At 44.1% G+C, this 26,610-nt stretch overlaps 3 protein-coding genes across 3 annotated transcripts in view; 1 reads left to right on the top strand and 2 right to left on the bottom strand.

Annotated features, from left to right (window-relative positions):
* LOC134845178 (small ribosomal subunit protein eS4-like) overlaps positions 1–26,610 on the bottom strand; it is a 485,903-nt gene that overhangs the window by 280,343 nt on the left and 178,950 nt on the right. The window lies entirely within an intron of this gene.
* The window catches only part of LOC134845180 (cytochrome b-c1 complex subunit 6, mitochondrial-like), a 350,323-nt gene that overhangs the window by 292,171 nt on the left and 31,542 nt on the right, over positions 1–26,610 (bottom strand). The window lies entirely within an intron of this gene.
* Positions 23,669–26,555, top strand: LOC134845073 (glyceraldehyde-3-phosphate dehydrogenase-like). Its single transcript, XM_063861917.1, has 6 exons — positions 23,669–23,998; positions 24,473–24,664; positions 24,763–25,023; positions 25,239–25,448; positions 25,773–25,921; positions 26,171–26,555. The coding sequence occupies exons 1-6, from the start codon at positions 23,876–23,878 to the stop codon at positions 26,235–26,237; spliced, it is 1,002 nt and encodes a 333-aa protein (XP_063717987.1). The 5' UTR covers positions 23,669–23,875; the 3' UTR covers positions 26,238–26,555.

Below are 26,610 nucleotides of genomic sequence, written 5' to 3'. Positions count from 1 at the left end.
GACGCCAAAGACCCGTACGCCTTCTGTTTGAGGGTGGTGCCTTGCAACATCGTTTCTAGATAACCCTCCATGGCTTTTTCGTCTTCCAGGGCCATTACATACCCTCTAGCCGAGTTTCGGTATTCCAACATCTCCATGTATCCACCGGTGGGTTCATCTATCGACACAGTCTCCGACACTGTCAGTCGGTTGTATTCCACTGGTGTTAGTTGTCCTGCGACACTTCCCTTTCCATGATTCATGGGAGATGGCTTGAAGTCTTTCATTTTGCTCTCTCCACATTGGCTGAGTATTTCCATTTCTAAGGCTGCTCCAGTCAGAGTGCGGTCACTCCTTTTGGATTTATAACCGGTTGACTTTATCCCCGCCATGAGAATGGGTGGCACCATCGCTATATCAGTTAATATTCTATCTGTGCCAGACAATTGATAATCGCCTTGCCCCAAATCCATGACCTCCTCAACTCGTTTCCTTTTCGCTGAGTTACCAGTTTTCATCGATATTTCTGAATCCACCTTCGTCTTTCCAACTCTCCTCGGCATCACTCTGCTGCCTAACTTCATTTTCATCGCATTGATTTTATCAATCACCATTTTTGATCGCATCGTCCCTCTCCTGGTTCTTGACAGATACACCACCTCTCCTTCATCGTCCTGCGGTGTCATCTTGATGGGAGAATTCGCTTCACTCTCATCAGTGGCTGAGTCGATCAACAACTCACTCAGTCTCCCTTCACACTCATCAAGCTTGTCAAGTACTTCTCTCATCAAGGGTTGATTGAGACCCGTTTTTAGAATAGACTGGGTCCCATAGCTTTGAACCACGGTCCAGACTTCTTCCATAAACGCCACTCTGTCCAGCTTGCATCCCGTCCTACTCTCGTGGTCTCGGTGATGTACTTCCCATTCTTCTTCGGGCAGCGTTCCCAAGAAAGGTACTCTGGCTGAGGCCTCTATTCTTCTCCTCCGAGGTGATTCCATAAGGATTCTCTGGTCGTTATTTCTTGAATTGCCAGGAGAGCTGCTCTCCGGCAAATTCCGTTTCATTTCCATAAAGGCTGACGGAGGCTCCAGTGTCGAGATGCCTTCATCCGCTGGCTCAGTCGTTTCCAACGTGTCTGCATTATTCTCAAGATCACTGAAGATATTGAAATCCAGGCTGGATGTTCCTCCTGTCGATGCCCTGTCGTCTTCCCCACCAGCTTGATCTTGTTGCATGGGCTCTTCGGTTTGACGGCTTCCACCCTGTCCGTCATCTCCTTCTGACTTATCCTTGTTCGAGTTCAATGGTCCTTGTTCGTCATTGTCGGCTTCTTCCTGGAATCTCGGTATGAGCAATGTACCGGCCGATTTATCTTCCTCTTCTCCATGGACCACTTTGATTTCTTCAAAGCCGAAGGGTGCTAGAAAAGTTCTCGTCTGCAATATTCCTCCCACTTTCATCTCCTTTTTCACACTGGTCAGGATTAATGAGGCTTCAGGCAATTCGGTCCTGCCTCTCATCCTCATCGGAGCTAAGCCTAATCCCTTCCATTCCTCATCGAATCTTCCAGGCTTGGGAGTCGCGGCGTTGCTTATTCGCCTTCTCGTCGCTTGATCCGTGTATGCGAATCGTGTGTACTGTAACACGGCGGCATTCCTCCCTACAAAGTATGGATCCATCGTTCCCACGAAATTCCCTACTCTCCTTTCATTGGCTTCGAATGCACCCAATCTAGGAGTCTGTACCACGGAGACTGCTCCGAGCAACATCCTTCTTATCAGAGGGAATTCAGGGATTGCCTCCGGCAGCTTCTTGTAATCGCCCCAGTCCTTCGTCTCTTCTCTCACTTTGTGATATGCTGCAGTGAGACGAGGCACTCTGGTTATTTCACCATTCGTTTTATCATAGGGTCTCAGATTCCAAAGCCTTGGAAACACCTCGATGTGTCCTCTTTCTACTTCTCCCATGCGGTCACGGAAGTGATCGTCAAAATTGATGACTGTCATCTCTGGCTCCGATATTTTCGCAAATAACAGATCTTCACTCATGAGCTCCCGCAATGTGTGCTGCTCCACTGACGATATGAGGTTCAGGTGCTGCACCGACCTCCTATATGCTTCCACTTTAACGTCAGGGAACGCAAACGTGACTGCTGGTCCATATATCACTGTCACGAACTCCGTGACTCCTCTGATCAGCGCCAAGGGATCGGTTTTCATAGCCAAGCTCAGATCAGTTAACAGTGGCATGCCTCCAACATGTCGTCTAACATCTTCCTCTCTTTCAATCGTCTCGTCTTCTCCCGTTCCAAAGCGATTTTGTTGTAAGAGATACTGGATAAGAGTGTGTCTCAGGTCTCTTATCTTGTTCCACGAGTCCGTGGATTTCTTCATATCCAAGTTCCTCACTCTCTCTTTCATCTGCTCTGGACAACGTGCCAGTTCCATTGGTCCTCCCAAGTTTCCGTGGGTAATTGCGATCAATGTCAGAAGTCCATCTAGCCGCAGGTTCTGAATTCCATCGGTGAGCAGCATCGCCGGTCCTTTCACGAAACTCTCTGCTCCGAATGTCACGAATAAGGCTATTAATTCCACTATCGATACTCTCACCACTGCTTGAAGGAATTCCTTTATCAAATAGTGCGAGACTTTCGGATAGACTTTTGCCAAGAAGGACGCGGTCCATCCGGCTCCCAACCCTTCTAGCATGCTGTCTGTCCTTTCAAAGCCCTCCTGTCCTTTCATTTCCTGGGTCCAGAAGGTTTCCAGAGTAATCTGACACATTCTGTTTACAAACTCGGCAGTCTTTTCTCCGGCATTTTCCGCCAGGTTCACCTCCTTCAACAAGTAGGCATGCATCTTCGTGATCATCACGGGGCCTTGCTCAAAAGCATCTGCACCCAATGCCGCTACTCTAGCGTTCAGGTGTAGCCACTGGTTGGCTTCCGGTTTGGTTCTCAGAATCATCGCCTCCAGATGAGCTCTCGTTTCCAGTGAATTCTTCCTTCTTGTGTCTTCACCTGCCACTTCTATTGCCCGGAACCATAAGTCGTTGGACATTGCCGCGATCACTCGATGGTCGTCGTCTATTCCCGGTTTCAGTTTGAGTTGTCGACTGAAATTGGACAGTTCCAACCCCAGCACTTCGTCCAACACTAACATGTGTAGCGCGTGATCCTTGAATCCTCTCATCGCGTTTGAGATATCTGACCATACTGCAGGCAGTTCAGACTTAAGTGGCCTCAGATTCTCCTTTTCTATCAGGCGATTCGGAGCTGATATGATCACATCATATTTTCCTTCCGAGAGCAAGGCCACAATTGCATACACGAATTTCAGTCCATCCGGGAGATGTGCATATCCCGAAGACAACGCGAATACTACTCTCAATGCCACTTTATTGAATGACCCCTCCTTCGTTGCATCCACCACTTCGCCCATCGACTCAAGGATGTCTTTTATCGCTGGCCATACTGCGTTTTCTGCTGTTGTAGGATCTCTGAGTCTGCTCAGAAAACCTCTACTGTGTAGATGGTCATTAATGCCAGCAAACACAATTGTAATTGGATTCATGTCCGTCTGCCTTTGTACCCCTATAGCCAAAGATACTGATTGCAGTAGGTCCAGATCGACCGCTGCCAACATTATGACGTCCGGCCAAAACAAAGACTTGGAAGTGTACACGAACTCTGAATTCGCTACTACCATAATTTTGGCCTTCCTCATCTCTGCTTTGTCATAGGCGGCGAAGATGGTTTCATCTTTCTTTATCGCTGTCAATCCGCCATACCTCTGGGCATCACCATCTTGGTTCACTAGTTTTGGGTACACTCTTTCCTTCACATGACCAGGTGGTGTCGTCAGCTGCTTGAATATCTTCACGTGTTGTCCAATCGGCGCTCTCGTCGTCAGGAATCTTCCTGGTCTCTCTTCACGATTCCCCTCATCATGGTTCAACCTCACATCTTGCAACGGTCTCGCATTCACTGGTCCCATCGTGTTGTTAGAGGGCAGTCCCTCCAAGTCAGCAAATCTCAAGGCCGTCGTGGAGCTGAAATTTATGCTAGCGGCTATCAACCAGTCTACGCCGGTTATCGAGTACAATCTGCTGACGGATAGCATCGCTCCATTCAGCATCCTCCTTGCATCTTCGATGAAGCTTACTCTCTGAAGATCCAGCTTCATTCGTTCGTCTTTGTATACATGCCAGGGAGACGGTATGGGTCTCGACCACATCAATGAGCCTCTGCTTGGTCTCTCCTCTCGACTGGTACTCGTCGTCTCCGATCTAGTGTCCGATCTAGATGTACCTGCCGTTTCTTCGATTGGGTTGACAGGTCCTATTCTTGTCCTAGGATGAATAGTCCTCCTCATCGGTGCTTCTCCCAATCGATCCTGTACGTCTGTTCTTCGACCTGGTTCGCTGGAGCTTTGTTGCCTGTAGTTCGTGACGGCCGGGACCGTACCCAAGCGTGTTTCCAAGCTAGGAGGCACAAAGGTGGTAATCACCGCGTCACTCACTGTTCCTTCTTCCTTCAGCACTCCTGTGTCAAAGAGTTCTGCTTCCAGCTCGTCCAACCGCTCTTGGAAGACTCGATTCAACCAAGCTTGTCCTTCAATACTGTCGAAGTGTATGCCATCCGTGGTCAGTCTGGCCTGATCCATGGCTCTCAACTCATGTTCGATGTCCATGAGGATCATTCTTCCGGCATTTCGACTTGCTAGGTTCCTCAAGATGTTGTTCCATCTTACGACTCCCTCGTTGTGCCTTCTTCCTGAGGCTGTCAGGCTTCTCGTATTCATTGGCACAGTGCAAACGGTCAGTACCGCGCAACTGAACTTCTGCCAGAGGGTAGTAAACAAACACACCATCATTGACTCCCATAGTGCTTCTTGCTCGTCTGAACCTCTGGAGATGTCATTCGTCCCAACTAAGATCATCACATTGGGAATCCTCCCTGGATTCATCAGTTCCACCATCCGATATAATTGGGCTATCGTCGCCCCTCCAAAGGCCATCACCGTGGTGACCCATGAGGTCCTCAAATTCGACAGCACTCTGACCAAGCTGTCTCCTAATATCAGATAAGATGTCCCGAGTGGTGGTTGCTGCAGGTTTACAGCCGGGCTCTAGGTAGCTCGATTGAAGCAGGCCCTCGGATCTGTCTCCGGAACTCCCGTGAAATTATATTTCAACTGATTATTCTTCTGCACGTCTATTATGCGAGACACTTTCTTCGCTGGCATCTTTCGTACTTTCCTCTCTGGGATTCTCGAGCTGCCCATGAGTGGTGTCACGTTACTTATCCCTTGTCTGATCACGGTCTGGGAGAGTTGTACTCTGCCCGCATCGTCAATCGTTCCATAGGGTGCAGTCACCCCGGAACCTGGCGCATTCTTGTTAGCGACCAGTCGTCCAGCTGTCTCTATCAGTTTCCTCACTGTCTGTTCTACGACGGGGTCACCCAAGGTATCACTAGGATCCGGGATTGCTACTCGATTTGTCTCTACTGGTGGTCGTGTCTCCGTTGTTTGACTCATTTCTCGAGGCGTCAAGAGCTCCATCGGGGACTGCCCACGAGGAATATCCCTTGCAGGTATCACTTTCTCCACGGCCGTTGTCAACGCCATCTGCTCCGATCGCTCTTTGTATTCCTGCCTTAGGCGCTCAATCTCTTGACCCTGCTTTTTGTTGCAGTCTTCAAACAACTTTCTCCACATGTCCCGATCTTCGTCCATCTGGAGCATGCTTCTGGTCATCTCGTCCAGCTCCTTCTTTGTACTTTTCAGCTCATCGTTCATCTCATCCAGATCTTGCATGGTTTGGTTCGTCTGAACCTTTTGTGCTACTTTCGCCCTTTTTGGTGGCACAGCTGCTCTCAGTGGTGAACCAGACGAGGTCGCCTCGCTGTTCATCTCCCGATGCATTCTCGTCAGCCCAGGTTTGGGCTTGGAGGGCATTGGCATCTCACCTGGTTGGTAAGTCCTAGAACTTCCCAATCCAGGCTCATTCGCCAAGTCACTCCCTGAGAGAGCCCCATTTCTCCACCTCATCACTCTCATGTTCGGGCGGTCTAGTACTCCTCTTTCTCCATATGCTGCCATCAACAGGACTTCCGTGGGGCGGTCCCCACGGTTGTCGTGCCCCAAGATGTTGATCAGGGCGGTCAGCAACATGACTACCTCTGGGTCCTCCAGAGCGAAGTCTCGATCGATCAGCCGACGATAGATCGCATCTATCATCGGTCCTACATATGCCTCTGCCAGGTCCATCAATTCATCCAAGTTGAAGTTGTCCATTCTATTCTTTCAGGTTTGATTTGATTCAATTCGATATTTGACTCAAGTGAGCTTTTAAATGATCAATCAGGATCTAGAAAAGAAGTCACAAATATCACACTTGTCTGTTTCACCCTAACATATATCGTTAAAACTTGCTTAAAAACAGTTCAGATAAAAAGATATTTATCCTAAAATTTATTAAAATCAATTGGTTTCTAAAATTTTGGAATTCGACCTAAGATTGGACAGTCCAAACTTTGGATCTATTCCCAAGATCGTCATATAGTTGTTCATGGTCACTAACCCCTACTTACCCATGATCTTAATAACCATAACATAACATAACATAACGCACATTTTACGTACAACTTAGTCTTTGGCCTAACACTCTCTCGCACATCACTCAGCCTATACTTAGGTAATATTTCTTATGTAGATATACTTGTATGTTCGTATCATGGAATATCACGTGTACAAGCGCGTACAATTCCCGAGGATACAGTCTTCCTCTGTTTGGATCGTACACTGGAAGCGAGAGCTCCTTCACGTCCATTTCGACAAGGAAGTCCCTCAGCCTCGTCAAAGACAAGACTAGGTTCTCTGGGTCCACGTGCTGTTTCTCCGTCGCCCTCGTTACCAAGAAGCACAAGTATTTTCCCGGTATCTGCGACGCCGCCGGAGGTAAGGCTGCTACGCCCCCTATCCCTGGTCTTTGCTTCCAAAGGAATTCCACGTTTTTGTATTCTCTCTTAAAATCTGCCGCTAACGCTGTCCTAAAACTCATGTCTGCTGTGATTGCTATCGCACATGTTCTGTTTGTGAGTATAAAATCACTGTCTGTTAGTATTATGTTACTTGAATATTAGAAGCTGGAATGAGTAGTCGTCCTTCCTGGGCAGCCCAGGAAGGATCATCTCGTTCGGTCTTGATGTATTTCATGCTTTCACGATCTACGTCTTGAATCGTGACACTGGTCTCCTCTGGATCCGAGGTCGTTTCATTCAGCCACTCTAAGACACGCAGGTTCGTCAAGTCTTGTTCATATGACTGCTGTTGCTCGTCGTCGAATTCTACCTCGGGTTTCGACCAGTCGTCAACCCACTCATTGTCGTGATCATCGACTATGTCAATGTCTTGTGACACAGTTATTTCCTCTAGACCCACTACTTCCTCCACTATCTTCTTTAGATCTATCCTATCCACTACTAAGTCGTCACCGTAAGGATTGTATTTCTTTCTTGGTCTCATCCCGTCCTTCTGACGAGTCTGTATGGTGAACGGAAGATCCGGTTCCAAGTTCTTGGGAACCTCTATCTGTTCGGGATCCTGCCAATCTTCCTCTGCGTAGGGTAAGGTTTCATCGTCCGCTTCGATCTGTTCGTTCGGATCCAGGTCCAGCGGTGTATCCGTACCTTCCTCTACGACTTCGTTTCCATCGTTCTTCTCCCTGGTGCCTTTTTCATTGACCTCACAAGCAGGATCCATCATCAGATAATCCCCTTCTTCCATGTCTGCAGGTATACACCAGTCTTCTGTCGATGGATTGTGTGGCTTTATATTCTCGTAGTGTGCGGCTCGGCCAGTACTCAGTCTATAAAAGCGTCCCTCCCGATGCACCTCTGTAATCATGAAGGGTCCCCTCCATTTTTAGGAGCTTTTTTGTCCCTTTCGGTGGTATAACGTTCTGGAATACCCATACGTAGTCTCCCACCGAGTAAGCCTTTGCACCAGCTGCTTTCTTGTCGAATCTTTTCCTCTGCCTTGCCTGTGCCTGCTGAGTGTTTCGTCTACACAATCGTTCAGCTCCTGTTGGCGTCTGATCACATCCCTCACGTAGACCTGTGGGGACGTTTTCTTTCCCTCATATTCTGGGTAGAAGAAGGTTAAGGGTAAAGACTTTTCGTGTCCAGTTAGCATCATGTGTGGACTGACTCCAATGGTGGAGTGTTGCGGACTATTATATGCTCCCATCACCTGTGGAAGGTATCTGTCCCAATCAGTCATGTACCTGGAACAAAATACTCTCAGCATCGACACTAACGTCCTGTTCTGTCTTTCCACTAAGCCATTCGTCTGAGGGTGGTATGTCGTGGAGTGAGCCTGAGCGACCTGTGAGCGTCTCATAAGCTCTTTCGTAAGCTCTCCTACGAAAGCTGTTCCATTATCCGATTGAAACGTCATCGGACAACCATGTCTTGCTATCCGCGTATTGATCAGGTGGTCGCATGTCTCTTCCGCCGAGGCAGTTATGCAGGGCACGGCCTCTGCATACTTCATGAAATGATCTATCATGACCAGCACCTGATTATAACCATTGTCTCTCATGCATATCTATCTGCACCACCTCGTTGAATTCAGACGACTCGATCGATTGTAAAGGAAATCGCAACTTCCTTGGATCCTTGACCTGCTGGCATGACAGACATGCTGTTACCCATTTCTCGCATGCCTTTTTCATCCCAGGCCACTCAAAGCGCTTCAGGATCCTCTGATATACTTTGTCGATCCCCTGATGGCCCATCTGATCATGTGACCTGAATAATAGTTCTGTCTGATAGAGTTGCGGTCACACTATCGCGTTATACTTGTATGGGACTCTGTCTTCCTCTCTTCTTTTGCAAGCCACGATCCCGTCCTTGTTCAAATATAACCTCCCTTCCTTCTGCATGAAGTATTGTCTCAGGATGCGATAACTATCCTCCTCGAGGTCCCCTTTATCCGGAGAACCATTCTCGATCCACCTTTTCAGGTTGCTTGTCATGCGATCATTTCTTGCGCTCTTAGAAGGTCCGAGAGTCTGTATCTCGCCTTCAAGTATGTCTTCATGACCCTCATCTGACTATTCAGCTCGTTGGGCTGATGTGTGTCTTCTTCCATCTTAACGCACCAAATCTTCGCCAACGGTTGTGTTTCTTGTTCAAACGGCTGAAGATCAGTCCTGACTACCTCTTTCTGCGGCAACAGGCTTATCGAACGTTTCGATACCGCTATCGTTTCTAAGTCATCCGCTGCGTTGTCAAAGACTCTTTCGCTTGGTATAAGGTAGCGATCGCTGTCAGGATCCTGATACACCTCTCTGTCCAGGTCCCTTGCCCGAGTTTCCACTAGTAGCGTGTGTATCGCTAGTTCTGAAAGTTCTGATCCCGAACTCGAGTTCCTGTCTGAATAGGTGTCCATTCCTGAGTTTCGGGAATCATCATCCGTTGAAGAGGTTGTGCTGGAGACTGCACGCTCCTCCAGATCATGTCTGTGCCTTCTTCGCATCCATCTGAACTCCCCTGACAAAACCTTGTTCTCTAGGTCCTGTTTCTCATCAGGAATTTTCTCGTCTATCTCGACTCCCCGGACAAATTTTCGTGTCCCGGGTGTTGATCTTGTGATCGCTGGTTCTCTTCATCATTCGTCTCGCCGGACAAATAGTCTTGCAGCCGATTTTGTTCTACCTTTTTACCTTCCTTATCCTGGTCCACGAAGGTGACGGTTTTCTTTCGCTTGCTGCTTCCCTGTTCTTTCTGTCCGTAAGAAGTACTGGTTAAAATCTCTTGGGGTATTGAGGATACTAGTTGCTGAACTATTGTCCTACAATCCCTCCCATTCTCTTCGTGCTGTCGTCTGGACGGCATGATCTTCACTTTCTTACTGACTGTTAGCGATGCCACTGCAGCTGTCCACTCGGGGTCATCTCTGGTCACTTCTCTTTCTAACAATCCACCCAGCATCCGCATCACTTGTGGTGTGACTTGCACCGTTTTATCCAATAATGAGAGGCTGTTTATATTCATGCGAGAGAGTTCTTGCTGGACCAGGTTCGAGCGCAGCAACAGATCCAAGGGGACCGGGTCCTCCTTGGACAGGATCTTTATCTCGGCTGCTTTCTCTACAGGTAACTCTGGGTGCCCTGGAATTGGATGTCCAGTCTTATCCAACCATCTCGTTAAGGGAAGCGCTTCATAAGTTTCTTTGTCCAGAAACGAGAATCCCTCCTTTATTTCCGCCTGATTGGCCTGCTCCTGCTCCAATCTTTCATAGAACTCAGTTTTCTTACTGAGGCTGTCAGCATTCTGGTGTTGATCACGCATCCTATGTTCGATTATCATATGGTAGCCATCCAATCTTACTATCCATCTACCAATATAACTCTGATCCATCGAGTAGGTCTTCAACCAGGATAACGCTCTGTTGTCCACGCGTAACTTGAAGGGAGCGCTCCCCAAGTATGCACGGTACTTCTCCACGAAGGTGACTACTGCAAACATTTCTGCTTTTGGTGCGCCATATTTCATCTCTGTGTCACTCAGGACTTTGCTGCCGTATGCAATGGGACGGAGAACTGCTCTTCCGTTCCATTCTTGCTCTTGATGCAAGATTCCTGAGATGGCCACCACCGATGCGTCTGTGTCGAGAACATACATGCTCTTTTCTGTAGGCATGCCCAGCACTGGCGCTTCGCACAGTTCCCGCTTTATGTTCTCGAAAGCAACCTGTGCCTCATCGTTCCATTCGAACTTTTTCCCTTTGTTGCGCATCAGCTTCTGCATCGGGTACACCTTGTCCGCATATCCTTTTATGAATTCTCGGTAGTAATTGGCAAACCCTAAGAAGCTCAGGAGCTGTGTGTCCGTTCTGGGGGCTTTTCATGTCAACACTGCTTCCACTGCCTCCGGGTCCGGCCTCACACCATTCCTATCCACCATTCTTCCTAGGTACTTAATCGAGTCCCTAAGGATTTCACATTTCGATGGTTTGCACTTTAATCCTGCTCTTTTCATGCACCCAAGACCTCATCGAGCCTATCAATGTGGTCTTCCAGGGTCGGTGTCGCTATGACTACGTCATCCACGTAACACATCACGAGGTTCCCGTACTTCTTGGTCACTCCAGTCAAAGCCTGAGCCATCAGTCTTTGAAAAGTGGCCGTTGCATTGCACAAGCCGAAGGGCATCCTCTTCCACTGGTACAATCCCAACTCGCACGCGAATCCGGTCTTCTCTCTGTCCTTCTTTCGCAGAGGGACCTGCCAGAAGGCAGAACCTAAGTCCAATGTGGTGAAGAACTGAAGAACTTGGCATCACCAAGCTTAGATAGGCTCTCGTCTATTCGCGGTATCGGGTACGCATCTTTTATCGTTACCGCGTTCAAGTAACGAAAGTCGCAACAAAATCTAAGCTGCCCCCCTTTCTTTTTCGCCATTACTACTCCGCAAGCCCATGGCGATTTCGAGGGTTCTATCATGTCGTACTCAAGCAACATTTCTATCTCCGCTCGGCACGCTTCCGATTTGTGTGGCGTCATTCGTCTTGCGCCTTCCCTATGGGGAACGGCGCCTTCTTCTAGTTCGATTTTGTGATCGACGAAATTACAGCAACCGATAAATTCGAGCAGCTTGATAAGCCGTCGTCCGTTTCGGATTTCATTGAAAACAATTTACAAATAGATTTTAATTCATTAATCCTCTTTAAAATTTTATCTTTATTGGCATGATAAGGACAGTCTTTCACACTATATTTCTTCAAGTTTTGTGTCTCCTCATAGTCGGTCCTCATCGGCAAAGCGTAGCCAAGCTTCTTTCCACGCTGGATTGAAACCGTGGTGTCCAGTGTGTTCAACAACACACTGACACACAGTCCGTTTCGCGTTACCGAGAAGCTCCGGCCTAAAATCACCGAACTCTGACTATTTGGATTCGGTACTAAGCAAACCTGTTTACTATCACTTAACGAATTCAAATTTCTCATTCTAAAAATTGCTACTACAGCCTGTCCTGGTTGTAATTTTACTTTCCTATCCAAAAAAATCGGTACCTTGTTTTTGTCTGTTATTATCCTATTAATTGGTTTCTTAACATACTTCCGGTCCGGGTTTCTAATCCGTATCAGACCGTTGTTCAAGTCAATCATCACGTCAAAATTCCTGACAAAATCTCTGCCCAAGATGAATTGGTCGGCGTCGTCCAGATTCTCTACCACCAGGAAGCTCATCCAAAGATCCCGTCCTCCCATGTGGAGGACCGGACCGTTATTGGTGTTCTTCCGGCCACGTAGATATCTCCTCGATTGGCGGCGGCCAGTCGGAGATTCGTTGGAATTAGATCTTCCCGCGTGAAGCCCATTCTTTCCCAAGTTTTTATCGGCATCACACTCACTACCGCTCCTGTGTCCAGAAGCCCTGTCACTCCGATTTTTGTTCCGTTGGTGTCGAGCAGATGTGCGGTCACATCTGCTTCATACCCAATGTGTACTGCGTCTTGTTCCATCATGGCGTCATGGCCTATCCTGCGGACTTTGAGTTCCTCTTCTCCCAAATAGATCTGCCCCATTTGGTCATCATCTGTTGTTACCTAAGTCCTGGTGTAAATACTGATTCCATCCACATTCAGCATTACTTGATACGGCACATAGACCTCTAGGTAGCGTCCATGAAGTTTCTTCATGCGAGGGCCACCCGTCGCTAGTAGTGCTCGCACAGCTCTCGACTCGGTGCGTGGCTCCACCTGCCTCAGATAATCTGCATATGTGTCCAAATGCATCAAAGTGAACTCGGATGGTTCACTCAGATTTCTGATCACCTGATGTCCAGCCACTGAGATTATCGGTTGTATCTTGCTTCCTTGCGGCACCATGCCGAACCTCTGACCGGAGATCACATTAAGCTTCATGCTCAAACTGCTTGGTGCTTTAGTTTCCTCGAACTCCGTTGCTTCGAAGGTATTCAGTTGCTCCTGAAGTTTTTCATTCTCCAGTTCAAGTTTCACTTTTTGTTCGATCTCTTTCATCACTAGTTCCTGCTGCACTCTATTTAGAGCATCCCTCGCGGCTGCCTTATAATCGACCTTGAAGTCGTGAGCCGCAGTTGCTGGTTCCGGCTCACGTGTCTCCTCTATTACCGCTTACATTTTCTTTGCCGCCAGCTCTTGCGGTTTATCCTTTCTGCGTGCCTCTGCTTCGCTCAAAAGTCGAGCCTTGCTGGCTTTCACTCCTGACAACGCTTCTTCATGTCTTGGATGCTTAATGTCTGCCACTGCATCCCAGAATTGCGGACAATCTGATTTAAAATGACCTTCCAAGTTGCAAAAGAAACACCTCGGGCCGAAATACGCAATTACTCCTCTCATGAAATCCTCATGGTCCAACTCTGACGCATCTTCGTCCTCGAGGCTAAAGCCTATTGCTTTCATGCCTTGTTTATAAGCTGGGCATGCTGACACATGATGGTCCGTTGAACTGCAATTAGCACAAGAGCGTCTCTTGTCCATATCATCCCTCGGTTTGTACCAATTGTTCCCTTGGTTTGCTGGTCCGTTGTTAAAATTGCCATAATTGTTCTTGTAATATCCAGATCTCGAAGGAGGTTTCAACAAAAGATACTCTTTTGATTTGAGCCTCAACTCCTCCGGTGTTGGCGCATTGGTTGATAGTGGTGTGTAATGCGTTGCTAGCATCGTACGAAGTTCATCATTCTTCACACCATCGATAAATTTCGAGGCTACGGCCAAGTTCATCCTTCGGTTTGACTCGTCCGGTTGGCTGCGTCTCCTCAGCATTTCCAAATCATCGAGAAACTTGTCTATCGTTTCATCTTCTCGTTGCCTCCGTTTCTCGAAGCGCATCATCGCCTGGTGCCCCTGCACCCCTGATCCAAAACGGTTTAACAAGATTTCGAAGATTTTCTCAGCAGTGTTACGTTGATATTGCTTCTTGGCCATGACACCGTTCAGGGCTGTCCCTTCTAAGTTGCTGGTGAGCGCGCTGCATTCCTGTCTCTCCGACAAGTCCTCTTCCTCGAAATGCAGCTTCATTACCTCTATCCAGGTATCAATACAGCCATCAGATTCGTCTTTGTAGCATCTTGGTTTCTTAAAGACTCTTCTGGACTTCTCACTGCGTTCATTGGTTCTTGATAACCTTGTCAGGAATGTCTCCAAAGACCTGTTTAGGGGTTCAAATGCTGTGGCCATTGCCGTAGCATCCCTTGAGTGTCCTGCTTGAGTGTCCTCACACCTCGTCGAAGGCTCTGTGTGCGGTGCATCCCTGCAAGCCGAATCACCGTGAGTGTTTCCCGCTTGGCCCACATGACTCCTCCTCGGGCTTGCATGCCCCCTGTTGCCGGAATCACTTCTCCCAGTCGCATGTGTGCCTTGCGTTGGTCGTTCGTTAGAGGTCTGTCTGTTCCCCGTTGAACTTGCTCTACTGTTCGGGCCCCATGCTCCATTACCCCTTGTGGCATAGCCTGATGAACTGCCCCTGCCTCTAGTGGATCCATACGTCTTCCTCTTTTGATGTTCATTGAAGTTCACCCTCGGTTCCCTGCTGGGACCTCCCGAGTTCGGTTCTCCTTCTTTTGGTCCACTCTTGCTGCTTAGTAGCCCGTCCAACCTATCCATGATAGCCTGAGTTCGCCGCTCCATCATGGCGTCTATCTTTGTGTCAAGAGTCCCAAGAGACTGCTCTTGCTGAATTCTTAACCTCTCCATGTTGTCTCTTAAGCGTAACTCTCGCTGTTCCGCCTCTCTGGTCATTCGCGACAAGTTCTTCGCCATATGCTCGTCCGTTCTTTCTTTCAAGCGTTTTTCGCTCCTGCCAACTTCCTGTCTATTGCGGTTTATTTCTTCCCGCAGACTTTCTCTTTCAATGTGAACTGCTCTTTCTAGTTCACTCATCCTTATTGACATCTGCTCGTTTTGTTCTCCTAAACTGTCCACTATGTTGTTTAAAGCTTCTTCTAGTGCTGCCCCGTTATCCACGAGTGGCATCACTAGTGGCGGTGTAACCCTGTCGGTCCCAGGTAGCTTCGTGCTGGTCGAGATCCGGGCCTTGACTCTCTGTCTCGACGTCTTCTCATTATCTATTTCAGGATCCGCTAACGCGTTGCCTAGCCCTCTGGTTCTACTCTCTCCAGTCTGTGGCTCTGAACTTGTCATAATCGCGAAGTCTTTTGACTGGCCCGGTGTGTTTGCCTCTTTGCTTATCGTTGTCACTACACCAAATTTGTCCATGGTTCCAGTCTCTCTTCCGACGTATGCCTCGTTCTCCTGGATCGAACTATTGAGGCTGACTTGAGATCCAAAGTCCCCTTGCCCCTCTTCATCCTCTTCCTCCTGGGATTCACCGTCGTTTCCTGCTCCTCCTCCCATGCTGAATGGAAAGATGTTTCCGAAGGTGTTCTTCATTCTTTCTGAGAATGATGATGACGTTGTTTGTTTCCCAGTTCCGCCTGCCATCATAGTGTTGTCTGTCGGAGATCTTCTAGTTGCCGTTACTTCAGTTGAGATGTCGGACAGTTCCGACATCTCCTCTCGATCCAATGTCCCGGTGGAAGTGGCAAAATCATGGCCTTGTTCTACCGGAGTAGATTCACTCGCCAGCCTTCTGCCTCTCCCTTCCAGTCCATTTACTTCCTGGTTGTCGTTCATGGTATGGTCCGTATTGACCTCCACTTCTAACAGTTCTTTTCGCTCTTCTGAGGTCTTCTGACTTCTTGTTTCAACCATTGTGCCTGAAACCGTCTCCCCTTTATCGGACCGGGATCGCTTGATCCAATCCACGAAAGGATCGGTCATCGTTTTTCTTTGCTTTTCAGGTATGAATTTCCTAGAGCTATTACCTCGTTTTGGTATCCTTGACTTGTCTAGACTCATTCTCTATTTGTCACTTATTAATGCCTATACTTAACCCGATTGCTAGATACCTTATAGTTTTATTAACAATAATAATGACACAACACAATAATTTTCACAAGATTCTATCAAATAGTGACCACGAATCCCTGTGTGTTATCAGAGTACAGTTTGTATAAAATTTATTCACACTAACCGATTATCGGTGGTAAGATTTGAAAACTAGCACAATATGATGTTATCAGTCAATTTAAAAGATAGTGTACTCACTACCCAATCAAGCACAGTTTATGTTGATTTAAAATTAAAAAAAACAACAAAATATATATTTTTAATGTCAAACTATGAATACCTCTATGAAAAAAAAAACGTATGTGTGATGTACTCTTAGTCGGTCGCAGTGCTCTTTCAATTAACTAGGAAGGGCATGCACTACTTTCCTAGACCCTTCCGGATTGAAGTTAAGCCTCTTATTTGACAATTCACACTAACGGTGAAGGGTTTTATCGCTCGCCTAACTTCGGCTCTCTTAAGCTTTTGCTGTGCCTCTAGCCTTCCCTTTTCGTCTAGAACAGCCTAAAGTTACTTTATTCAACCGCTATTACCTTTTGTTAGGGGTATAGGGGCTTTTCTAAAAGATTTTTGTAAAGTGTGAAGGGTGTACCCTTCCAAATTGAGTAATTTGCTAAAAACAATCTCAAAAAATTTTCACGCTTATTTTTCCGAAAAACTTTTGTCCCTATCAGTAAGCTCAGCTAATTTCTGATCTATTGGCACCAAGATCAACTCGATATGCCCAGTAGTTCCAAAGTTATTAACCAAAACGTCTTTTTCCTAAACTCAAAAATTTTTCTCTCTTATAGGTTCCGCCAAACTTTTTCCGCAAATCAGGTGCTTTCGACCTAAAAATTATTGATCCGAGCTCAAAAGGCCTATACTCTTCTAGTTCAATGCAAAAGACCGGATCTAAAACGCTTTAGTTGAAAAAATTTGCAAAAAACTATGCTACCTGTACCCCTCCGGATTGATGAATCCACCAAATCAAACACGTTAAGTTCGATTACTCTGCAACCGGGAAGGCTTTCGGGTAGCGGATTTTAAAACTTGTAGATTCACTAGTGGACGTTGTCCGAACAACTATTTTTACTGTTCTAACTCAAAAATTTCAAAAAATTTTCTGAATTTTTAGTGTTTCGGTTTCTCAAAAATCACGAAAATTCGGTTTTTTGGTTCCAAAATAGTTCCAACCACTTCCGAACTAAAATCAACCGGTTCTATCTATTATGGTAGTGCAATTACGATGTAACACACTACTTTAGCGCTTTTTTCCGTTTCGAAAATTATCGATATCTCAAAAATCGCGACTTGTGGGGGGATCAAAATATCGCTATTTTGACCCTAAAAACCGGTCTGTTTTCGTTGTTTTTCTCTGAAAAACAATATAAGACTATTAATATAGGCTCTATAAGTAATAATAATAGTAATACTATATCGTTCCGGGTTTGTTTAATATCCGAATTAAGGTGCTTAACTCGGATATTCGCAGTTCGGTGAAGGGTCACTACAGTGCAGCACTGTCGAGCCCCCCACAGATTACTATCTTAACTTTTGTACCAAAAGGGATACAAAACTTGTTAACGATACCCAACAGTCGATTGTTGTTGTGGTTGAGTCTCTTCTTGTTGCTCCTTGTACTGCTTGCTGGATCAGTCTTCTCCCAAGACCCTTCCGAATTGAGCGCAAATCAGCTGACCCTTCCGGATTGAGCGCAATTTATCATTAACGTGCTTAAATGCTCAAATAACCCTACAGTACAAGCCTCACAAACGGGCTACAAAACTGATCGTAACAATCCTGACTGATATAAATGCCTGTAACAACAATATATCTATCAACAACAAACGGGGGGGTCGGATCACATCTTGTCTGGGGGGATGATTTCTACTGATTTTTTACTTTTTTACTGTTTTTGGTTTTTTCGGTTTTTTTTTATGTTTTTTGTTTTTCTTGGGTACTATACTACTTTTTGTTTGGTTTTATATATATCTTTAAGTGTTTTTGGTCACGGACCATTCAGGAAATGACGGGACCGCGAATCCCCCCACCCTTCCTGGTTCGTGAATTTTCGGTCTTAACTAGGTTAAAAAACTATTCACGGTAATCCGGAAGGCTTCCGCGTTCCGAACTACCCTTCCGCCCCGGCGGTTTAGGCCCATTAAGGGCGTTAATGTGAGCATCCGCTCGGCGCGGAGTGCTCGTTAACGGTTCTGCCGGTCATGGTGTTAAAAAGAATAACACCCAGGAGCGCCATAAAAACATCTATGTAACATTCGCCCGGAAGATACATATCGACGGAAGACAAAACTAAGTCTTAAGACGACTGGCTAACGTCTAAACAGAACTTTGCATGCTTTTCACCGTCTCTACCAAGCCAGTACTTTTCGGTGGTCTTTCTAACATCGGGTCGACAAAAACGTTACTGCTTTCGGCTTCGGTCAGAACACTCAAATTAACTATATTACATGCAGAAACAGTGAGCTCATGGCTGGATCTCAGTATCCCCAGACCACGAGGTCACTCCAAAAAACAGGGCTACTACTTATTATATTACTATTGTTTTTGTTCAGTAGATAAAAATCATCATCTCCATCGAAGATGGATCAACCCTTTCCCCCAACTCCTAGCTTCTCATCTTTATCAAAATGAATCTAGATATCAATTAAATTCAAGTCAGGACATGACAGGAAGCTAAAAGTTTACGTAACAGGATAAAAGTTTCAGTTCCTTTACCCTTCCGGATTGATGAATCCGCTGGATCAAGCTCGTTAATCCTGATTTCCCCTTAATCCGGAAGGCCGTCTTTCACCCTTCACCGTTGTCTGCAACGGCCCTGCAACTATTGTAGCAGTACAATAGTTGCAACTCGGAGTGTTCTCTGTTACTCTGTAACTCGCTGTCGTTTTCCAATCTCAATTCCGTAGTTGTTGTTAGCGCAGCTAATGTTGTTCTTGTCTTTTTCTTTTACTTCTTTGCCAAAATGGCCGTTTCTGACGTTTCTCAGAAATGTTACGTCATCACTTCGAATTTTTAAAATTTTAAAATACCAGAATATTCTAGCCCTCACCGTTTGGCCAATCGTTCCAATAACGTTCTTAATTCTTAATAATCATCAATCCGGAAGGCTCGCTGCTAAAAATTCGAATTCTGCAGAGATTGCATTTTTCACATTCTGGTCGAATGTCACATTTTGAGAACTTTGGGGATATCATCCCATCAGTATCCTACTGAAAATTCACAACAACAACAACATGCCAACTCTACTCAGAAGCGCAAAATTAATTTTGGCTCTTACAAAGTTTATTGTGTCGGAGTATGATTCGTTCCGTTTTTCGCTTAATTTCTCAGCTAGTTTCTGAATGGTTTTTGTAGAGCCTGGTGCTGCTCCTCTTGTACTTGCAAAAATTAGTGGAACAACGCTGCTGTGTTCCACATTCAGAATTCTTTGTTGGTATTGTAATGTTTTGACACTCTCATGATGCTCTCATGCAAGGGAATAATTGTAGGGACCATGGTAATGCCGGAGCGAAGGAGTAAATACAATAAAGTTATCACGTGCACCTGGCATGAACAGTGCTCCGGTGAATCGTACAACTAATTGATGAATGATTAATAGTTGATAAATGAGAGGTTGACACCTTTAGGCACTGGGTCGTGAATACTTTACTACTACTGAAGCAAGTGAAATTGCAAGTGAGATTTTTTTCAGAAAGCATGGTCGATTACGACATTTCATCAGACAAGCTTCGTTTCAAGTGTCAAGTTACTAAACCGCTGTCTAATGGCTTATGGGATACGAATGGTAAGTAATCTTCGGAGTGCAGCCAGTATTTAGACAGCCGCGTATTCATACTCGTCAGTATTTAGGCAAATACTGTATGAACCAATCAGAATCGAGAAAAGACATAAATAATCCAAAATAAATAATAATTATTTATTAATTTCTTCTTTGTCTTAATTCAGATTGGTTGAAACAGTATTTGTCTAAATACTGACCAGTCTGAATACGCAGTTGTCTAAATACTGATATGTAACCTAATCTTCGGTGTCATTTAATTGAGGCTTTGCTATGAAACTCTATTGTAAGAGCTAATACAGCATCGATGTAAGTACAACTACTTGCTTCGCCGTTTCAAGTTTATAGCTCGCAAAATGGAATCCATCTTAATGGGTTAAACACAATTCACTTCATTTTTTTTCCAGAAAACACGCGAATCTAACACAGTAAGACATCTGTTGTTCATTTTTTTTGGGTTTTCGCGTTCTCAATTCTATTTTATTTTCAGAGAAACAATTGAAAAATTTCATTGCAGGCAATTTCTAAGAAAAAGATGTCCAAGCTGTATAATTCCGTATATTCGTGTTGTTTTTGTCATTTAGTTTGATTGTTTTCCATCTGCATCAATTGAAAAGTTGCGCGATGAGAAGAAAAAATCGGTAGAATGGACTGGTGACTTGTGTTGAAATTTTTGGAAATTGTTTAGGCAGAGATGCGCACCTAGTTACCGGTTACTCAATGGCGAGTAAAGCTATTTGGTACGACTATGTAACAATCAGTAGCGTCTCCAAGGTATCCAACTTGGCGGGCGAGAAGTTGCACTCAGACGCTAAGACCAGTGAGTCTGGTGAGAATGCTGTGATCGCCTTTAGAGACAGCGAGGATGATCGGATGAAGTACTACTTGTTTGATGACCAAGTGAAGGCGAAGCAGTTGTTCATTTTCATAATGGACAAGGAAATGTAAATTCACTGAATTCCTCTCAGTGACAGTGCTTCATTTTGTTACCTGCTTGTTATGCTAGTTATCGAACGGATAAGTCACCATGTTTCCAAGTTCGTCAATCATAAATTACATTCTGCTTATTTGTCAATCATTCAATCAGTTATTTCAAATTTAGAGTTGTTTATTAAATCTTTTACACTACCAATGCTATAAATTTATGAATTGCCTGCTTTTTATCAATGGTTTAGAGATTAATTTACAGATCGGATTAAAGTTGTGTTTTGTATTTTACTGATTCTATTGTGTTTACACGTTGTCTGGTCCCTGAGGTCATAAAGGCGGCGCGAATAATTTGAGAGAATCGTTCTCCGTAAAGCATTGGCAGTAAAAAAAAACAAAGTACGCTGCGTTAAGCATTACGTTCCGTATACTAGTACGTACCTCGTAAATAGTATGCTTATAAATTGGAGTTGACGTAGACGTGCTTGTTTTGTGCGGTAGCGGCCTGTAGGTTTTCTATTTTCTTGCCTTTCCATTTTAAGGATATTGTATGTAATCCTGGCTTTCCATTTTAAATGGAATTTATACTCTACTGCTTTTCATTAGACTGACGTAGACTGCAAGTATTACGTGTGCCTTGCCTGGCTATCAGTTAAGCACTGTGTTTTGTAGCATTTCTTCGTGGAGGGAGATTGTATTTTTGAGTGTGCATTCAATCGGATTCCCTTTCATTGCTCTTTAACTGACTTCGTGTATCAAGAAGCACTTGATATTTTTCATTATCACCATTTGATTACCCACAGTTCGTTTTAGCAGAAAAGCTGAATTTTTGATGCAAATTTATATGCACCTCATTATACGTTTCGACCATTGAAAATTGGAAGGAACTTTGTATTTATGTGTGTACGAGTCCCCTCGGCCGATTCTACACAGCTTGTCTATTTTTGGTGTTTTTTCTTTTTCAAATTTTTTGTTTTCCAAAAATATATAATAAAACCCTTCTAGTCGTGATTTGAAAGACATGAAAAATTTCCAATTAATTTTCCCACTGTCGAGAAAAACGGAATTAAAATCGAGTGAAGTGATCGAGTAAAGGAAAGAAAATTCAAAATGAAAAAAAAAATTAGTGCTATAGTTCAGTATTTTTTTTTTCATTTTTTTTGTTAATTTATTTAGTTGATGACAATTGTAGTCGTATCTGAAATTCAAATTCTGGATGATTCGTTACTATTTCAGTACTCTTATAGTTTAATGTGTTTTACCCGGATGTTTTAAATCAGCATTGTATACAGTGCTGATGTAAATTATCCGGACATAACGAACAAAACTTGAATTTTCAAACGCTTTTTTCTCAATTTTGGTTAAGATAAGACAAAAAGTGAAGAGAACAAAAGTTGCTTTGAATTTCATCAGGAATAATGTGATGCAACTTCTTCTGATATTCTCAAGCAAAATTTTAACCCAAAAAAATGGATAATTTTGGCTTTTTTCAATTAATCCAAAATTACGCTGAAACTACTTTGCCAATTGAAAAACATATGTCATAAGAAGCCGCTTACACACTCCAACAAACTTCTAGAAAGGTTAAATCTCCAAAAATTTGAGTAAATTGTTTAAATTTGTTTTTTGAGCACAGATTTTGGGTTTTATAAAGTAAAAATCACATTTCTTGACTATCAAGCAAAAATATTCTCTTAAACAGGTTTTTGGATATTTATCCCTTCTAGAAGTTTGTTGGGCTGTGTAAGCGGCTTCTTGTGATATATGTTTTTCATCAATTGACAACGTAGTTTCAGCGTAATTTTGGATTAATTGAAAAAAGCCAAAATTACCCATTTTTGGGTTAAAATTTTGCTTGAGAATTTCAGAAGAAATTTCACATTATTCCTGATGAAATTCAAAGCAACTTTTGTTCTCTTTACTTTTTGTCTAATCTTAACCCAATTTGCGAAAAACGGCTTTGAAAATTCAAGTTTTGTTCATTTTGTCCGGATAATTTAAATAAGCACTGTAGAAAGTAGCTAAAAAATATCAGGCGCGCTTTTTCGTCGAACTTCATGATTTTCCAATTTTGCAGTTCCCGAGCAGAACCATAATATAATTAGTAGCAAAAAGTTCGGACAGACAGAAATAATTATATTGAGCAATCACTGCTTTTCGACGTTTTTTGCATGCAAAATCTGAAGCCGAAAAACCTTGAATTCTTTGTCAGACCAAATTCAATATGCGACGTCGATTATCCGATGATTATACTAGCCTAATTTTTAAATACTGCGATGAAATTCCAGTTTTTACGATAAAACATTTAGCAAAATTAGTTAAAAAATGGAAATCTAGCGTTGATGGTGTTTAACTTAAAAAAATATATCAAGGAGTCATTTTCAACAACAAAAATAACAGATCAGGCCGCCCAAACGGAATTGAAGATGATTTATAATTTGGAAACTAATCGCAGAAAAACATTGGCCACCCTGAGCAATAATTTTCCTGTTTCAAGGTTGACCATTCGACGCATAAGGATGTAATTGCCCGTCGTGGTTATCGGTTTTATGCGAAAACTCTGCTTCATGAACTTTTGACGCTATTGTTTATTTCAATTTTAATTTACGTTGATGTCTAGACAGGTGCTCTTTTTAATTAATTCTGTCTTTCCGAACTTTTTGCAACTCTATAGGTCTGTGCGCGTAAATCTAAATGGTTTCTTGTGACCTTGACACAAGACTGTGAACACCATTAAACGTTCTTAATTTGGTGACCTTTGACTTCAACTGGTAGATCGAACACTGATATTAATTTTCTGTGACTGGTGTGGTGTTTCTTATCTGATATTCCTTCAGCAAAATTCATATCCTAGCCGAAGGCAGTGGTGTGACATCTGGACATTAAATTATTTGTTTACTTGAAAATTAGTCTGTCATAGACAAACTAGCAGTGTAGCGTGCATTTTTGTCTGCGGAATTTTTGTATATGACAGGATAATGGCAGTACAGCTTTTGTTATTGGTCGTTGAATTAGTTTTAAAAGAGCTGTGTGGTTGAGTGTATTCTACTTCAGGTATTTATTGGACTGGTTTCTGATTTGGTTTCAGATTCGCTCTGTGTGACTCTAGTTGTGCTCTCGTGCAAATATACGTGTCATTTGAAACTAAACACAATTCTACACCCCTCCTATCTTGCATACTTCTGAATATATTCAACAACTACTCAATTCTTATTCAAAATGGTCAAGATTGGCATCAACGGATTTGGCAGAATCGGCCGACTGGTGGCACGATGCTCAACTGAACACTCGGACGTTGAGGTCGTCTCCATCAACGATCCATTCCTTGATGTCAAGTACATGGTGAGCTAATATTGACTATTCCTTCCTGTATTTTTGAGAGTACACTTACCCTATCAGACCGAATTCAGACTAACAGTTGATCATTTGTGAGGTAAATTTAAATATGAGAAGTAGTGCGTGTGCATGTCATACGCTTAATAGGGGATTTCAGTTCGTTGCTAAATTCGTAAATTGGTCTGCAAATGGGATGTTAAAGTGACTTGTAATGATGGGCTGAAATCTACTTGGCTGTGAATTTCAGTTGGTTGATTTAAATTCCAAGTAAATTGTGACATTTTTGACAGGACCTTGTAATCGATTTTCTTTATCCAGTAGCAATAATTTCCCATCCCAATAAGAGCTGAAATATCACGCCAACAGAAGGCGTAATCCAAAACTTGAATTTTGAAGAAACCAGGTGAAGAAAATCTGAATTTGGTTTTAAATGTTGAAACGTTCTCCCCTTGTTAGTTGTGATTGGTTGTCTTGCTACAGGTGTACATGTTCCAATATGACTCGACCCACGGGCGATTCAAGGGCGAAGTGAAGGCTGACGGGAACAAGCTTGTCATCAACGGCAAGAGCATCGCAGTCCATGGCGAGAAGGACCCCGCCAAGATCCCCTGGGGCGCTGATGGAGCAGAGTACGTGGTGGAGTCCACCGGTGTTTTCACAACCATTGAAAAGGTAGAGCACTCATTTGCGTTAATTAGCAAGTGTATTCAAGGAGTTCTTAGTTGTAATTTGTTTTCTAGTATTTTATCTAGATTTTGTTTGTTCGTTAGGCTAAAGCTCACTTGGCTGGTGGTGCGAAGAAGGTCATCATCTCTGCGCCGTCTGCAGATGCGCCCATGTATGTGGTTGGAGTGAACGAGGAGACCTATGAGCCGAGTGTGAACATCCTGAGCAATGCCTCCTGCACCACCAACTGTCTCGCTCCTCTGGCCAAGGTCATCAATGATGAGTTCGGCATCGAAGAGGGACTGATGACCACTGTGCATGCAGTCACTGCCACCCAAAAGACTGTCGACGGACCCTCCGGAAAGGTATGGCTGTCTCCACTTTTAAGAAGCCTCATTTCTAATGACAAGATTTCGGCTGTTTCGTCCTGATTTCTTGACAGGAATTCGGAAGTTTCGGCTTAAAACTCTTTTATTTCGGAAATGTTTGAGTTAGATCATAGTATCGAGATAACTACCCGAGTAGTCACGATGGCAAAGCTGCCTTCTGTTTCTTCTATTATACTTGGAAATTGTTTCAGAACTGGCGTGATGGCCGAGGGGCGTTCCAGAACATCATCCCGGCCTCCACGGGAGCGGCCAAGGCTGTGGGCAAGGTGATCCCGGAGCTGAATGGCAAGCTGACTGGCATGGCATTCCGAGTCCCAGTGCCCAATGTGTCTGTGGTAGATCTGACCTGCAGACTGAGGAAGCCAGCCTCCATGGATGAGATCAAGGCTGTAGTCAAGAAGGTGCGTAGTTAAGGTTACAAAGAAAATTCTGATATGAGCCAATGTTACAAACACTTTTCAGGGTGTATCACATTTAGAGCTTGAACAAATGTCATTGTCTTCGAATTAGCTGAAATGAAATTAATTACTTCTGGGTCAAGTAACGAAGCCTCACCCTAGCAAGATACGAAAATTGATCATGGTGGTCTTGAACTACCGGTGATGCGGCTGAAGACGAGGCCTCAACTGGGCAACCTCACCCTAATATGAGATAACGTACAAGACCTATTGTGGGTAACAGGTTCTAGATTCTTAAGTGCTAGATTTATTGTGATTCTTTTCCAGGCCAGTGAGAGTGAGAAGCTGAAGAGCATCCTGGCGTACACTGAGGATGACGTGGTGTCCACTGACTTCATTTCGGACACCCACTCGTCCATCTTCGACGCCAAGGCATGCATCGCCCTGTCGCCCCAATTCGTCAAACTCATCTCCTGGTAAGCGAGACTGTAGGAAGATGCACAATCAATAGTTGATCACTTTGTCAGTTTTTTTGAATGAAAACAGTTATGCAATAAGTATTTTCTCACAAATAACGCCCCCATTGAATTGATATAAAATGAGTTTCTCTTAAGCAAATGGAAAGTTTTTCTAAATAGCAGCATCGTGTTCACTTTGATCGCGATAATTACACTATGACGTACTGGTCTGAATAGAGCTGTTTGTTTGCAATGGGTGATGTTTAGGTATGACAATGAGTACGGATACAGTCACCGAGTGGTAGATCTGATCAAGAGCATCTCCAAGAAGTGAGCACCCCTAGAGAAACAACAATAATACTATGCGCTACAAATAGAAGTGCAAGTATTGAACCGAACTAGCAGAAACAAAGAAACTCAACTACTGAGCACTCCCCAACAAATTGAATCTTGACTGCTGTAACCAACCACTGAAACGTGACCTGACATTAAATTTTGATATACACTTGAATACGTTGCTGAGCAGTTTCATGTGCTGACCTTAACTTAACTAATGCTGACGATGTTGCACCTACTTGATAAACTGAGTTCAAGTTGAATATTTGAAATAATGTTGCCTGTTCACAATTAATGACTCAAATAAATTGTTTAACTAGAACACTCTTGGAGCAAAGATATTTGGAAAAGATGAACTTCACGCACGTTAA

Source organism: Symsagittifera roscoffensis, chromosome 4 (genome assembly GCF_963678635.1).
Source record: "Symsagittifera roscoffensis chromosome 4, txSymRosc1.1, whole genome shotgun sequence".
Lineage (NCBI taxonomy): Eukaryota > Metazoa > Xenacoelomorpha > Acoela > Convolutidae > Symsagittifera > Symsagittifera roscoffensis.
This window is presented reverse-complemented; position numbering and strand designations above follow the sequence as displayed.

Coding starts and splice junctions, on each gene's coding strand:
- LOC134845073 (XM_063861917.1), top strand. CDS start 23,876: ATGGTCAAGATTGGCATCAACGGATTTGGCAGAATCGGCCGACTGGTG. Junction 23,999..24,472: donor TCCTTGATGTCAAGTACATG/GTGAGCTAATAT, acceptor GTCTTGCTACAG/GTGTACATGTTCCAATATGA. Junction 24,665..24,762: donor TTTTCACAACCATTGAAAAG/GTAGAGCACTCA, acceptor TTTGTTCGTTAG/GCTAAAGCTCACTTGGCTGG.